The sequence below is a fragment of the Epinephelus moara genome, chromosome 4 (assembly GCF_006386435.1).
Source record: "Epinephelus moara isolate mb chromosome 4, YSFRI_EMoa_1.0, whole genome shotgun sequence".
Lineage (NCBI taxonomy): Eukaryota > Metazoa > Chordata > Actinopteri > Perciformes > Serranidae > Epinephelus > Epinephelus moara.
The window spans coordinates 22,300,908-22,316,644 of record NC_065509.1 but is presented as its reverse complement, the minus strand read 5'-3'; the positions used below and the strand labels follow the sequence as shown (position 1 = coordinate 22,316,644).

General features: G+C 41.9%; 1 protein-coding gene across 1 annotated transcript; it reads right to left on the bottom strand.

Annotated features, from left to right (window-relative positions):
- Positions 1 to 9,295: 9,295 nt before the first annotated feature.
- On the bottom strand, positions 9,296 to 15,203 carry LOC126389021 (protocadherin alpha-3-like). Its single transcript, XM_050042436.1, has 3 exons — positions 13,508 to 15,203; positions 13,305 to 13,475; positions 9,296 to 9,975 (listed from the first exon to the last, which is right to left on the bottom strand). The coding sequence occupies exons 1-3, from the start codon at positions 15,078 to 15,080 to the stop codon at positions 9,296 to 9,298; spliced, it is 2,424 nt and encodes an 807-aa protein (XP_049898393.1). The 5' UTR covers positions 15,081 to 15,203.
- Between the last annotated feature and the right edge of the window lie 534 nt (positions 15,204 to 15,737).

Genomic DNA, 15,737 nt, shown 5'->3' with positions numbered 1-15,737 from the left:
GCAGTGAGCAGTGCAGGAACACTGCTGTAAGAAGGCAATCCTCTTACTGAGGCTGCATCCAGTGTCTGAACAGCTGACTCTGGATTTCCCTCAGCCATTCATACATTCCATCAATCACAGATCACAACTCTATCCCGTAAAGCTATATATCAGGGCACTGTGTGTTTCAGGTTTGCAGCAGGTTGACCTTAAAGTGTGTCTTCACTTGTTTCTGTCTTGCATGCAGCCTTGCGCTGGCTGCTCAGTCAGTTCAATCCTCCGGGCATGCAGTGATGACCTAAGCACAGCAGCAGATGTTGTGGCTGTATGAGCACCGATGCCAAACAAGTGCAGTGCAGACCTACATCTGTTCTGATCTCTGTTGATTCAGAAAAAAAAAGACTACATAGACATAGTGCAGGGCTAACTGCACTAAGCACTTATTATTACATCATACAGCTATATAGGAAAGCCTACATGCTGTTCAGTGCTGTACCTGTTTTAAAATTAACACTACTGGTGAGTTATTACATCAAGAGAATAATTCATCCAAGAATAAAGCAAGAGAGCACATCGGCGTAATGTAGCATCCTGAGCTAAGTTCATATCTAGCACAGAATTAAAATGACACATGAAGATAATGTGTGCAAATGATTTATTAGTAGTGTAATGTTGTTAATGCTTTTAGAAGTAGACCTGTTATCACCCCGGAGAAAGGCCTTGATTCAGCTGCAGTGGAGTGAGTCTAAAGTGAGCGTGGCAAAGTCCAACCTATAGGCCTCATCCGCACAGCCATGAGTCAATTGACTGAGACGTAATGAAACTGAGGGCTTATATAACTGAGTGGTGGAGAGGAGAAAGGGTCAGCCCTTCTCACACAATACCAGTCATCAGCAAGACAGCAGTGAGACAGAAAAACAGTCTGACAATCTTACAGAATCTTTACTATTTGCTTTGATATTAAGGTAACCAGGTCAGATGTGCTTTACGAGCTCACAGATACAACCAGCATGTCTCTGTACCGACGTGGAGGAACCAGGTCTGACCCACATACTTAAGAGTGGTGACTAGCCCGAGCCAATTCACATCAAAGCCTCAAATGGCTCTGAACCAGTCTCGTCATGTTCTAGGACAAATGACAAGAGCGAAAGGAGCCGTGCCAGGGAGTCTTGGCCCACAGTTGTGAATGCAGCCCACAATGAAATTTTTGGCCCACTGACTCTGCTTTTGCCCTGTTAACCCAGAGGCAAAAAAATGTAGTGCATCTGCATGTCGTTCTCTTACTAGTTTATATAATGTCATTATCAAACAGTCGCTATTAGGGAAAGCAGATTGTTTTCTGTATGCTTGAAATCCATGTCAGTGTCACATACTTTAGATAAATACTGGTATCAATTCATATTAAAGGCAGGATTACAAACTTTAATATGTATGCGTTAAAGGTAAAAGAATACAAAAACTTCATTATTTTCACATGCCTCCACGGAATATACGACCATAGAGATATAGCGTTTTATTAGGGACCATTTAAACTCTCACACAACTTGTCCAGTATAATTCAAGTCTCATTCATCCAGACATATGCTTAGTACTTCTTTAACGCATGGCATTTCCCCTAAACCCTTACTATTAGAGTCTGGCTTTGAGAAGAGCATAGATTCACTTTCACTTCAGTTTTTGATAATAATGTTTTATCAAAAACGCATGTTTTTGGGAAGTACTGAGTGTACAACTGGATGATATAGTGCTGCTGTTATTTAACCCGGTCCCTGATTAATCAGTAAATCAATATGTTGACTGTTTTCTGTGGAGACGTGCAAGAAAAACAAAGTTTTCTTCACAAATCCAAGGTAATACAGCATCACTAATTGAAATACAGTCAGTCATTTTAGGGGTGAAGTGTACCTTTAAAGTCACAAAATATATATGCTGTAATAGGCTACTGAGAAATAGTAATTTACAGTTGGTCTAACTTGATATAAAGAAGAGACATTTCACATTGTCCAACCCTTGTCTGCCACTCGGCGTTCAAAGCACAGCACTACACAGAGACGTACAAACAGCTTATTGACCAAATACTCTATAAGCTGCACTGCAGCAGTGCCTGCGCTTGCTGACATTCACAACAACAACCTCCTGATTCACCAGCACCAAATGACCCGAACGGTCCGCAAACAGAAAAAGCTGATACAAACACACTTATCAGCACATGAAACACAGCAGGGGCAGTACATCAGCTGGGATAACAGACTGTTCAGCAGCATCTGGACAGCATGCAGTTTATATGGAACAATACAACCTGAAACCGCAGGTGTTTATTTAACTACTAACCAACACAATGCTGATGTAATGCTAAACATCAAACTTAATATACCATGTCACTTCCTACATTCACAGAGCTTCATCAGCTTATCAATGAAAATAACTCCAGTTAACCTTGTCAGCTGTACACAACTGGTGATGAAAACCAATACTCAGTGACACAGAAACAGAAATGCGTACTAGCAGGATGGTTATGTGTTCATGGATGTCAAAACGTCAGCTGACAATATGGAAAAACATTGCTCCAGAAAGACAGGTCTAATTGCCATTTTTAAAGTACTGTGTTATGAGTATTGCTGCACTGTCAGACCCCACTGAACACAATTTGTTTGCTGTGCCAGAGCAGGAGTCAGTGGCAGGTCTAGATGCTCCAAATTCACCTTTTCTCTCATTAAATATAGTTGGGGTGAAACATTTCTAATGAACATTATACAAGTACATGACTAATTACCTGTCTCTGCTGTTCAGCTTTAACATATTTTTAAATCATGCTTGGTGCTTGTTAGCCAGGGTGAATGCTTGTGTAAGTGACTTTAAATTACTGACCTTGTGGAACAAAGCAAATCAAGATTTACAGGGGATAGACATTAAAAGAAAGATGTTTCACGCAAAGAAAGGACAGGCAGAGGAATTATTATTAAGTCCAAAACCCAAGTCTAAAAAGATAGGTGTTAAGATTTTGTTTGAAGGTGTCTGATGAGTCAGAGAGTCTGACGTCCTCTGGAAGGCTGTTCCAGAGACGAGGGCCAACGACACAGAGTGCAGCATCACTGTACTTTTTAGTTCTACTGTGGGGGGCATTTAATAGACCTCAAGTAGAGGATCTGAGTGATCAAGAGGGAATGTAGTCAAGAGCCAGTCCATTAAGAGATTTAAAAACTAAAAGCAACATTTTTAAATTAATTCTAAAATGAACAGGAAGCCAGTGAAAAGCCTTAAAAGCTGCTGCATTTTGGATCATCTTTAGTTTGTTTAAAGATTTCTTTGAAAGGCCTGAGAACAAGGTTTTACAGTAGTCAATTCTGCTTGAGATTATAGCATGAAGTTTTTCATGCTATAGAAGGACAGATCTAATCACCATTATTTAAGTACTGTGCTGTGAGTATTGTTGCAATGCCAGGCCTCACTCCACACTGTTTCTGTGTAGTGCCAGAGCAGGAGTCGGTGGCAGGCCTACGCTGCTCCACGTTCACCTGTTCTCTTTTTAAATATAGTGCTGAGGGGGTGAAATGCAACTGATGAACATTACATACATGGCCAATTACCTGCCTCCGTAGTTAAGCTCTATTTAAGTTTTAAATCATGCATGGTGCTTGTTAGCCAGATTGAATGAGAAAATAGACTGAAAGGATATAATCTGAGGACATAATCTAATAGTGAAGTAGTGGCGGGAGGGCTTATCACAGTGATCACTGACTCCGACAGTAAGTGACTTTACATCACTGACCTCAAGGTACAAAGGAAATCGAGAAATTAAAAGATAGACGTTTCACATAAAGAGAGTACAAGCACAGGAACAAGTATATATGGTTAAATGTTAATATATGTCATAAACAAGCACTGGACACAACTGAAAATCATTGCTATAGAGAGAGAGATCGAATTGCTATTACTTAAGTACTGTGCTGTGAGTATTGTTGCAGTGCCAGACCTCACTCCACACTGTTTCTGTGCAGTGCCAGAGCAGGAGTCGGTGGCAGGCCTACGCTGCGTGAAGTTCACCTCTTCTATAACCATTGTATTCATGGCTAAGTACCTGCCTCCACAGTTCAGCTTTATCAAAGTTTTTAAATCATGCATAGTGCTTGTTGGCTTGATTATTGTTTTATTTTTTCTGATTGGAAACTGCAACAAAGATGGGAAAGAGAGAGGTAAACAACACTATTTAATTGTCAAGTGTTGTGAGGGTTTATCTCAGAAATCACTGAGTCCAAGTGCACAGTAAGTGACTTTAAGTTACTGACCTGATGGAAAGCATGAAAAGCTTGGGTTTACAGCAGATTATAGAAATTACGAGGATGTTCCATACAAAGAGAGGGCAGGCAGAGGATCAATTATATAGAGACTTTAAGTTTGCAAAGCACAACAGTAGACAGAAGGCCACACATGGAGTAAAATTGTTAAAACTAGCATCTTGGCACCCGTGCATTCATTTAATGTATACACTTAGCTGTGGGATACAGAAGCTTTAGTGATCCCAGTATTAAACATAATTTCACCTGTTCTCCTTTTAAATACCATGCTGAGGGGGTGAAACGTAACTGATGATCATTATATAAGTGGATAATTACCTGCCTCCACACTTCAGCTCTATCAACATTTTAAATCGTGCATGGTGCTTGTTAGACAAATTGAATGCTTGCATTTTTTCCCCGATTGTATACTACAACAAGATGGAAAAAGAGAGGAAAGAAACATAATCTAGTAGCTAAGTGGTGTGAGGGTTTATCTCAGTGATCACTGAGTTTAAGTGCACAGTAAGTGACTTTAAATTACTGACCTGATGAAACAGAGGAAGGATTACAGGGGGTGGAAATGAAAAGAGATGTTTCACACAATGGTAGAGACACAGAACATATAAGGACTTAAAGTTTGCAAAGTGTGACAGTAAAGAGAAAGACACAGATATGAAGTTGCATAGCATCTTGGCTAGGGCAGCCACGCATTCATTTAATGTGTGCAGTGTACTGAGCAGGACAGAATGAGCAGTGAGATACTAGTTATCCTAGTATTATACACCATTAAACAGCTGTATTACCTGTGCAATTACACATTTAGTGACACGGGTCAGCCTGTGTTATTGTTTGGTCAATTGTGCATGTTTGGGAGCTGTTGTCCGTACTGTGTCAGTCAAGGCAGGACATCTAATATTTAGCACTTTGATTGATACAATCACAAGTATCTTTCTTCCTCTCTGCGAGTCACTATATATCACCAAAGGAGCATGCTGCTCTTATGCTCTGTTTTCCTCTGCGAGTCTCTCCTTCTATCCATCCAGCCCCCTTTTTCTTCTGTGAAAGTGCCTTTCAGTAAAGTGGATTAGGCATTTGTGAGCATGTACAGTGTGTTGTTGCATGTGTGCGTCTCTGAGCACAAGCGCGCGTGTGTGCGACATGCGAACATAAAGATAGTAGCTGTTTGCGTTGTACCCTGCTGTGTGTGTAAATTAGATTACCATCACTGCTGCTGACCTCGATGTGAGTTGCGCCATCCTCCAACAAAGCTGGAGCAATAAGAGAGAATGTGCCCTACTGACACACAACAGCACATGTGGCATCCACAGCCGCAACCCTACAGGCATGAGGCGCAGCAGCACTGAGCTAGAAAGCATGTGGCAGAACGAGAGGAGGAATAGACTACAGAAAGAAAGACAGAAAATGATAGGGAGGCAGAAAGGGATGGCATGTGAAAGAGGAAAGGAAGGACAGAGACATAAAAGCGGGAAAAGGAGGCCAAGAGTGGGGTGGGGGAGGGGGAGCTGAGAGTGATATCAATATGGAGGCTAAGGAAGGAGGAGATACATGGTGTGGAGACAGAGAGGGATGCTGCAAAAATAGAGGAAGGAAAAACAGGCCAGTGCATGAAACAGAACAGAGACAGAGGCAGAGTAGAAGAGGGGGTACTGAAAGAAAAGCTGTCTGAAAGAGAAACATTCATACTGCAGTATCTAACAAAAAAATATGGGTGTACAGTTTGTAGGCAGAGAAATATAAAAGAGCTAATACAACAGAGCAAGTTTACATAGGGAGGTGGATGCAGAAAAGTTTCAAAAGCAAAGCCCACACTTGGACACAGAGGAGAGTTTGCCTGGGAGTTAACAGGTCAGCATTTTTGTATTGTGTGGATGCACAAGAGCAGCCAAATAAAATAAAGCCAATGCTATCAAGCTGCTGAAATGACAGCACATACAGTCCCTCTGTAACAGCTGTGTCTCCTCTTTCTCTGACATTTAGCTTGTTCCCCTTGTCCTCTCTCCTTCCAACACTGAATACGGTTTAATGAGGAAAACGCTATCGCCCACTTAACAAAGACAACATACACAGGCACGCAAAACAACAAGGGTCATTGCGCTGTGAATGATTTTCAGTGCAGACACTCAGCATGCAAACACAATTGCACAGATCTGCTGAGCCAGCCAAGCAAACAGACAAAGCCACTGGAGCAAGCAGCCACACCCCCGCTGAAGAGAGCACACAGAGTGAAAATGAAGCAGGAGTATGCTATCATAGACACTGGCTGGGCCCGAAACTCCATACTAGCATGCTATTAAGTCGGCTAAAACAGCATGTGTGATGTTATAATATGTCTGAAACCTTGGCATGAAACAATACTACAGTATGCAAACACTCGACACTGTGCAGGCATAAAAATCCCACAATGCAATGCAGTAGAGGACAATGTTATTAAATGAGCAGCAACCAAGACAGCTATGTAACGTCAGTAATGCTTCAGTTTAAGTGTAAGTAGGAAGTGTAAGTTATTTGAAACACCTTGGACACATCATCAGTGATGAACCCAGGGTCATAGGGTGTTTCGGGTCTTAGATCATCAGACACCCTCACCTGGGCGACCCAGCTGGGGGTGATTAATCCCCGGTTTGTGTCCAAGCAGCATGCTGCACCATGGATCTGCCCTCTTGATGCACAGCCACCTTGAGGCTTTTTCTGCAGCCTCACTGATGTTGCTAGGCATGATATAGTTTAAAAGTTATTTTTAAATTAGCAGAGCGGAGGTTGGCACAGGTTATTACGGTTAGGTGTCTCCAACCAGCAAGGAGGCTCTGAGGAACTACTGTTTATTCACACAAAAGTGTATTGAACAATAGTACGCAGCAATTCTGCATTAAGTTTGCAGCCTCCTATTGTACAGTGATGTGTTATATCAAAATCAAGATCACCAGATTACAAACAGTTTAAAAATGTAGTTAATTACATGTGTTGACTGCGCCGACACCTGCATGTCTACAAGGCAAAAACGATTTGCATAATCAAACATAATGTGTTGATTCATCAGACTGAGGCACATCCCATGTGCTCACATTCTGAATGCTGCTCATGACCCTCCCTGTAATCCATCCACTCCTCCACTCTCATCTGTTTCTCTCTCCCAAAAGTGTCACGACAAAGCAACAGAAGTGCAGTTATACAATTCAGTAAAAGACGACTAAGTCTCCCTGCTCACAGTGACAACCGAAATGATCCACTGACATCACCGTGCACTTTTTAGGGTTTAATGAGATATACTCATTTTTAATCACATCAATAAATCTTTTCTGGGCATCTGCTGTCCAGGCACAGCTTAGCACTGCAAAACACATGATGCCTCACACACTTTTATCTCACACACAAACATGTGGACATAAAATATGCACACATACACACAGACAGGCAGTTAGTGCTATCTAGTAGAGCTCTGAATAAAAGTGGACAGAGGAAGTGCAGAGAGAGTGTGTTCATCCTCCTCTTTGTGAAGCCGAGCTGCTGCCTGACTCTCTGAACTGATCCTTTCTCTTCCTGCGTCCCTGCTCCACTCTGGCTTACTGCTTTATTTCACATGCTGCTTAGTGAGCCAAAATATCCCATCAGCTTTAAACAAAGACACATTTAATGACCGTTAAAAATACACATTTTTCTGACAGCCATTTTCTAGGTAGGAAATCTAAGGTTGACCCAGTTGTTTGGGAGGAAAGATTATCTCCATACAATAAAATATCTAATTAGAAGCTCAACAATTCTGCCTTCACTATTGCTTCGATATCTGTACCATCTGCTGCCTGATTTACAATGGCGATTTCTCTGATATAATCCATGTGTTTCTATCTAAATAAACCCATTTTCATTAAATATTGTGAGATGTCCATAGATGAGCTGTACAAAAGCCACTTCCCCTCCCCCCTCCTCTACTGCTCTCTCTATCCCCCCCTCCTTCCCTGCTTCATCCTCTTCCCTTGCTGTTGCTAAGACCGCTGAGCACATGCTAGTCTGTGGAAACCAGTAGACTCTGAGAGGTGGATCTCCTCGTGTGTTGCTATGGGCAACACACAGTGTTCAACAGAGAAGCAGCTCATGAGCCTAGCATTCAGACCTACACACATGTGATAAAATATGACCTATTTTTCAGTCAGTCAAAAGGGATCATCTGCGCAGAAGCCAGGGTGTACAGTGTGTATAAATGTAAACCGTGTACACTTTTTTATATCACTGTCGAGTGTTTTTTTTAAGTCAGATCAAATGAAAAATAGTAAAAATACATGTCTTGTGGCTTTGCAGTCCTCCAGTGAATGAAGATCCCTGCTGAAGCGAAATGTCCCAGCCCCACCTGACTGGCTGTACATTGTGATTCACTGCACACCAGCCGCAGGCTCCCACTCTCCCCCCTCTCTCTGTCATGGCTGCAGCCATTCATGGACCATTGAATCACCTCAGCTACATCATTGAGCACAGACCCCACATAACTCTGTTAGCCAGTCAGTCACTCCCTTTACACACATGCAACAACCCTAACAGATAGGCACATAGAGCAAAAGAACATAGATATACACACAAGTATGTAAAACACACGTACCAAGATGCACTCTTCTGATTAATAGTAACATGTCTTTTCAAATGACTGTATTCAATGGATATCTAGGTACTGAGATAACATTACATCTGATGTGGAGGATCAGGTGCAAGCTCAAATTATGTAGATGTTAGGAAAAGCTTCAACACTAATTAAAGGAACAAATCAAGCACATGAGGACAACGCAGCATTAAAGTACAATCACAGCATACTAACTGCAGTCCAAAGTGTCATCAGTTAACACTCTGTGCTTTGTGAGAACCAACCACACAACCCCCTATAAACCAACAACTTAACTCAGCAGTCTCATAACAACGCACAACATCCTCATTTCCCTCAGTGATGACGTTTATGTCTGTGGTTCATTTCTAGCCAGCTATTAGGTGGTGTGATTCAGTACTTTTGGGACACTTAAATTTATAGGATCTGTGTCTCATGTATCAGTAGCATTCATACCAGAACTGCCTTGAAATAAGGTGATCTTCCTTACCTCCTCAGAAGTACGTCTCCTGTCAGGGAGCACTAGTGTGTTGGCATGGCTGCCAGGGACTATAGTAGATCCTATACTCATTCTGGGTCCAACTAACATGTAGCGTTTGTCTCCAGATCTGTACTGGATGCTGTGACACAGTGTCCCATCATAATTAGCCTCTTGTAGATATTTGGAAGTATAGTCTGTGGATTTGGAGCACTGCATTGCAATCAGCACGATGATACTGATGATAAAAAGTAGAGAAACTGAGCCCAAAGTTATCATGAGGTAAAATGTCACATTGTCCTCCTCGTCAACTTTAGTTGCACTTTTAACATCAGAAGCTGCAAAAGCCTCTCTGGGCTCCACAAGTTTGACAATGACAGTAGCTGTTGCTGAGAGTGAAACGTTGCCATTGTCTTTGACCAGTATGAGCAGTTTATGCTCAGCCTCGTCTGTCTCTGTGAATGAGCGAAGTGTTCTGATCTGTCCTGTATAGCGGTCCAAAGCAAAGAGACTGTGGTCAGTGACTTCCTGCAGTGAAAAGAGTAACCAGCCGTTATATCCTATATCAGCGTCATAGGCTCTGACTTTAGTCACCAAGTGTCCTGCGTTGACATTGCGGGGAATCTCCTCCACACCTTCAGCAGAACCGTTGGAGCTGACTGGATACAGGATGACTGGAGCGTTGTCGTTCTGATCCAGAATGAACACGTTCACTGTGACATTGTTGCTTAGTGACGGAGTTCCTGAATCTGTGGCGACAACTTGGAATTGGAAAGTTTTCAGTGTCTCAAAATCAAAACTTTTCAATGCCAAAATATTTCCATTTTCAGAGTTTATGTTGAGAAATGATGTAATTTTTTTGGGTTCATCCCCATTTCTCGCAATACTATATGATATGAGAGCATTGTCACCCTCATCACAATCAGAAGCACTCACTGAAAATAAGGAGGCTCCTGCAACATTGTTCTCAACAACATAAAAAGTGTATGGATTTGTTGAAAACTCTGGGCTGTTATCATTCACATCTGATACAGTCACACTTATCGTCCTGTGAGATGACAAAGGTTTTTCACCAGCATCTTTAGCAACTATTGTTACATCATATTTGGACTGATGCTCTCTATCCAGCAGAGACTTGGTGACTATAGAATACATATTGTCTTGTAAAGATGGTGTTAATGTAAAAGGTACATCATCACTTATGAAACAGATTACCTTTCCATTTAAGCCTGAATCATTATCATTCACACTTATCAATGCTACTGTCGTTCCAGGTTTGGAGTCCTCGGGAATTGCACTTGAGAAGGATGTCACTTCAATCTCAGGTGCGTTGTCATTCAGATCTATAATAGTTATTTTAACACTTTTTTCTGTTGCTAAGGGAACTGTCCCTTTATCAGAAGCTTTGATGTCTATTTCATATTTATCTTTTGCTTCAAAATCTATCAATCCTTTAACAATAATTTCACCAGTATTAGCATCAACCTCAAAAAGTTTACGTAATTTATGATTTACATTATTCCCAAAGGAATAAACCACCTCCCCATTTAAACCATCATCTAAATCTGTGGCATTCACTTGCATGATAGTTGTACCAACTGGTGAATTTTCATTCAACACTGCAGTGTATGACTCTTTGGTAAAAACTGGCATATTGTCATTTACATCTAAGACATTAACTATAATTGTCATGGTTCCTGATTTAGCAGGTTTTCCTCCATCAACAGCTGTCAGCAGTAATCTATGACTTCTTGCAGTTTCTTTGTCCAGCGCTTTATGCAGATACAAAACAGGAATCTTCCCATCTTCCTCTCTATCTTTAACCTCCAGGCGGAAATGGTCATTTTGACTGAGTTTATACGTTTGAATAGAATAAATGTCACTGTCTGGATCATGGGCGCCCTGTAGCTGAAACCGTGCCCCAGGTAAAGCAGATTCCGATATCTCCAGCTGCGTCTCGTTGTCGGAGAAGGTGGGAGAGTGATCGTTTACATCCAAAACCTCAATGGCGACGTAATGCACCTCCAACGGATTCTCCAGCACGGTCTTTATGTTGATAACGCAGGTACTGATCCGCTCGCACACCTCCTCTCGGTCTATTTTTCGGTTCACGTGCAAGATGCCGTTATTGTTCAGCTGAAACATGGGTTCAGTCGATCCGGACACGATGCGAAATCCTCTAGCATTCAAAGCACTGATATCCAGCCCCAAATCTTTAGCGATGTTTCCAACAACAGCACCCACCGTCAGCTCCTCAGGGATAGTATATCGTAGCTGTGCCCGAGCAAAATGAAAAGTAAGATTCAGACAAACAATGAGAAAGACCAGGCGCTCCAACCACGCTCCGCATCCTCGTCGTGCCATGTTTGATTCCAGAAACAAAACAAAATGAAGGTTAGAAATCAAAATGTGAGTCTACACAGGAACACACATTTTGAACAAAAATAATAATGCTCGATATCCGAAAACTGTTGGTGAGCGACTCAGATATTTGAAGCCATCGCCCCACAGCACAAGCGCACCCTGTCGCGAAATAGCACTCAACTACTGACGTACAGGATGTTCAGCCAGAGTCTTTCCTTTCACAGGCAGTGACACCATGCGAGCTGACGCTACAATGCAGACACAGTATAAAAAAATATATTTTTTCATGTGACGTTCGCACTGGTTAAACTTTTCTATTGCCTGCTAATGATGCAGGCAGAACAATAAGGCAATACTAGCATGACACGTGATAGGCCTACTGGTTTGATAAGTACACCCTGTAGGGCTACTATGAATAACATAATGGATAATAGTAAATGATTATTAATTGCATAAATACATTAATCGACTGTAGCAGTTTTCTAACCTCCCCAGATGCCTGTCTGTGCAACTGTGTTTTCAGTGTCACAAGAAAGTATGCATTTCTATTTACAGAAACATTTCTTAATTTTATGCCTATTTTGACCAACATTTCACAACAATCCGCAACATTCCATTTTACATCACCAACACAAAGTCAATTTGAGGTTGAATTGTTCATTTTCAAGCACACGGGGACAACACAGCATTAAGGTACAATCACAGCATACAAGCTGCAGTCCAAAGTGTCAACAGTTAACACTCTGTGCTGTCAACAGAACCCCCTGTACACCAGCAACTCAACTCAGCAGTCTCATAACAACGCACAACATCTTCATTTCCCTCAGTGATTACTTTTATCTCTGTAGTTCATTTTTAGCCAGCGATTAGGTGGTGTGATTCAGCACTTTTGGGACACTTTCATTTAGAGGATCTGTATCTCATATATCAGTAGCATTCATACCAGAACTGCCTTTGAATAAAGTGACCTTTCTTACCTCTTCAGAAGTACGTCTCCTGTCAGGGAGCACCAGTGTGTTGGCATGGCTGCCAGGGACTATAGTAGATCCTATACTCATTCTGGGTCCAACTAACATGTAGCGTTTGTCTCCAGATCTGTACTGGATGCTGTGACACAGTGTCCCATCATAATTAGCCTCTTGTAGATATTTGGAAGTATAGTCTGTGGATTTGGAGCACTGCATTGCAATCAGCACGATGATACTGATGATAAAAAGTAGAGAAACTGAGCCCAAAGTTATCATGAGGTAAAATGTCACATTGTCCTCCTCGTCAACTTTAGTTGCACTTTTAACATCAGAAGCTGCAAAAGCCTCTCTGGGCTCCACAAGTTTGACAATGACAGTAGCTGTTGCTGAGAGTGAAACGTTGCCATTGTCTTTGACCAGTATGAGCAGTTTATGCTCAGCCTCGTCTGTCTCTGTGAATGAGCGAAGTGTTCTGATCTGTCCTGTATAGCGGTCCAAAGCAAAGAGACTGTGGTCAGTGACTTCCTGCAGTGAAAAAAGTAACCAGCCGTTATATCCTATATCAGCGTCATAGGCTCTGACTTTAGTCACCAAGTGTCCTGCGTTGACGTTGCGGGGAATCTCCTCCACACCTTCAGCAGAACCGTTGGAGCTGACTGGATACAGGATGACTGGAGCGTTGTCGTTCTGATCCAGAATGAACACGTTCACTGTCACGTTGTTGCTTAGTGACGGAGTTCCTGAATCTGTAGCGACAACTTGGAACTGGAAAGTTTTCACTGTTTCAAAGTCAAAACTTTTCACTGGAAAGTTTTCACTGTTTCAAAGTCAAAACTTTTCAGCGCCAAAATATCTCCAGTTTCAGAGTTGATATTTAAAAACAGACCAGAATTATCCCCACTGCTGTCTCTTGGGATGTGATATGAAATATGCGCATTATCACTGTCATCAAGGTCAGATGCTTTAACTGAAAATACAGGTGCTACCAGGTCATTGTTTTCACTAATATAGAAGGTATAAGGACTCAGTGAAAACTGTGGTCTGTTATCATTCACATCTGAAACAACCACACTCACTGTCTTCTCAGATGAGAGTGATGGCTCACCAGTGTCCTTTGCAACAATTGTAAGTTCATAAAAAGACGTTTCTTCTCTGTCCAGCTGTGATTTGGTGACTATTGCGTACATATTATCTTGCATGGACGGTGATATAGCGAAAGGAACGTCCTCACGTATAAAGCAGGAAACCTTCCCATTGGCACCTGAATCCAAATCATTAACGCTGATCAAAGCTACAGTTGTTCCAATTCTTGAATCTTCGGGAACTGATTTTGAAAATGATGTAATTTCAATCTCTGGAGGATTATCATTAAGGTCGATTACCTTTATTATAACAGTTCTGTCTGTCGAAAAACGGACCGTGCCCTTATCTGATGCTTGTATATCAAGTTCATAACTTTCATTTTCTTCAAAATCAATTAAACCTGTCACTTTAATTTCTCCCGTGCTTGGGTCTATGTTAAATAGTTCTTGTAAATGTATATCCACCTCTTTACCAAATGAGTAAACGATTTCGCCGTTTGCGCCCTCGTCCAAATCAGTCGCATTAACCTGAATAACTAATGTGCCAGGGGCTGCGTTTTCATTTAAAACGACAGAATAAACATCTTTTGTAAACACTGGAGAATTGTCATTAACATCAAGCACCTCAATGAGTATTTCTATTGTTCCAGACAACGCTGGCTTCCCACCGTCAACAGCTGTAAGCAGAAGCTTGTGTTCTCTCACAGCCTCTCTGTCTAACTGCTTCTGTAACACCAGAAAGGGCATCTTACGGTCCTCGCCCCTCTCCTTAACTTCCAGACGAAAGTGATCATTGTGGCTCAGTTTATAATGCTGAACAGTAAACTGACCGCCATCGGGGTCGCGTGCAGGTTGGAGCTGAAATCGTGCTCCCGGTAATGTCGATTCAAATATCTCCAGTCGCTTCTCCTTCTCTGGAAAGACGGGGGAGTGGTCGTTTACATCCAGCACCTCTATGGCCACATAATGGATTTCCAGAGGGTTTTCTAGCACTGTTTTAAGGTTGATTATACACGCGCTGCTTCGTTCGCAGATCTCTTCCCTGTCCACTTTCCTGCTGACGTACAGGATGCCGTCGTCTTTATTCAAACGAAAAAGGGGTTCCGTTGAACCGCCAACAATGCGATACTCCCTGTTTTTCAGTGTAGCCTTGTCAATTCCTAAGTCTTTCGCAATGTTTCCAACAACGCTTCCTTCTTTTACCTCTTCGGAGATGGAATATCTGATCTGAGCGGAGGCTTCGCTCCAAAACGACACCAAAACCACCATGAAGACGACGCATCCCCATCGCTCCATCCACACCTGCCGTCCGCTTTGTTCCATCATGAACAAAAGAAAGATGATTTCAGGATCTAAAATTGTTTGGTCACAAAATATTAATCAGCATTATTCCTTTGTAAACTGCGCTCCATCGCCAATACAGTCCTGGAGGTTGCACAATGCCAGTTTCCTCTCCAAGCCCCTTACACGTAATGCCAAATACAGGATAGGACCTCATAGCGATGACGAAGAGTTCTGGGCACAATATTTGCCATTATGCTGACACCATGCGATCCAGAACGTTATTGCAACTCGTTTCGACCAAACGTATAAAATTATAAGTTCATACAGCAACGACAACACAAGACAAAAGAGACAAATGGTCGGGTTATATATGGCGAAAAATATATGCATTAACAGTCATTTTCATGAATCAATGGACTTGAGTTACAGCCAGTTCGTTTCTAAAAACAACTTTCAGCACCACAGACAGCGACACCTCCTACTGCACTCAGAAACTCAGATTAATTGGACGTTATTTGAACTGCGAACTATCTCCAACAACAAGAACGTAGCGCTATGTGCAAACAATGGCAAATGCAACACGGTGTTATCTAAACTTACACATGTGTGTTTTATAGAGTGTAGTGAAAAAGAAGGAGACAACAAACTGACAGACAGATGGTCAGCATATGAATCAGTCTGTATTAACTGCTGTTGTTA

Coding starts and splice junctions, on each gene's coding strand:
- LOC126389021 (XM_050042436.1), bottom strand. CDS start 15,080: ATGATGGAACAAAGCGGACGGCAGGTGTGGATGGAGCGATGGGGATGC. Junction 13,476..13,507: donor AGATATTTTGGCGCTGAAAA/GTTTTGACTTTG, acceptor AAAACTTTCCAG/TGAAAAGTTTTGACTTTGAA. Junction 9,976..13,304: donor CTCCAACGGTTCTGCTGAAG/GTGTGGAGGAGA, acceptor GTTCTGCTGAAG/GTGTGGAGGAGATTCCCCGC.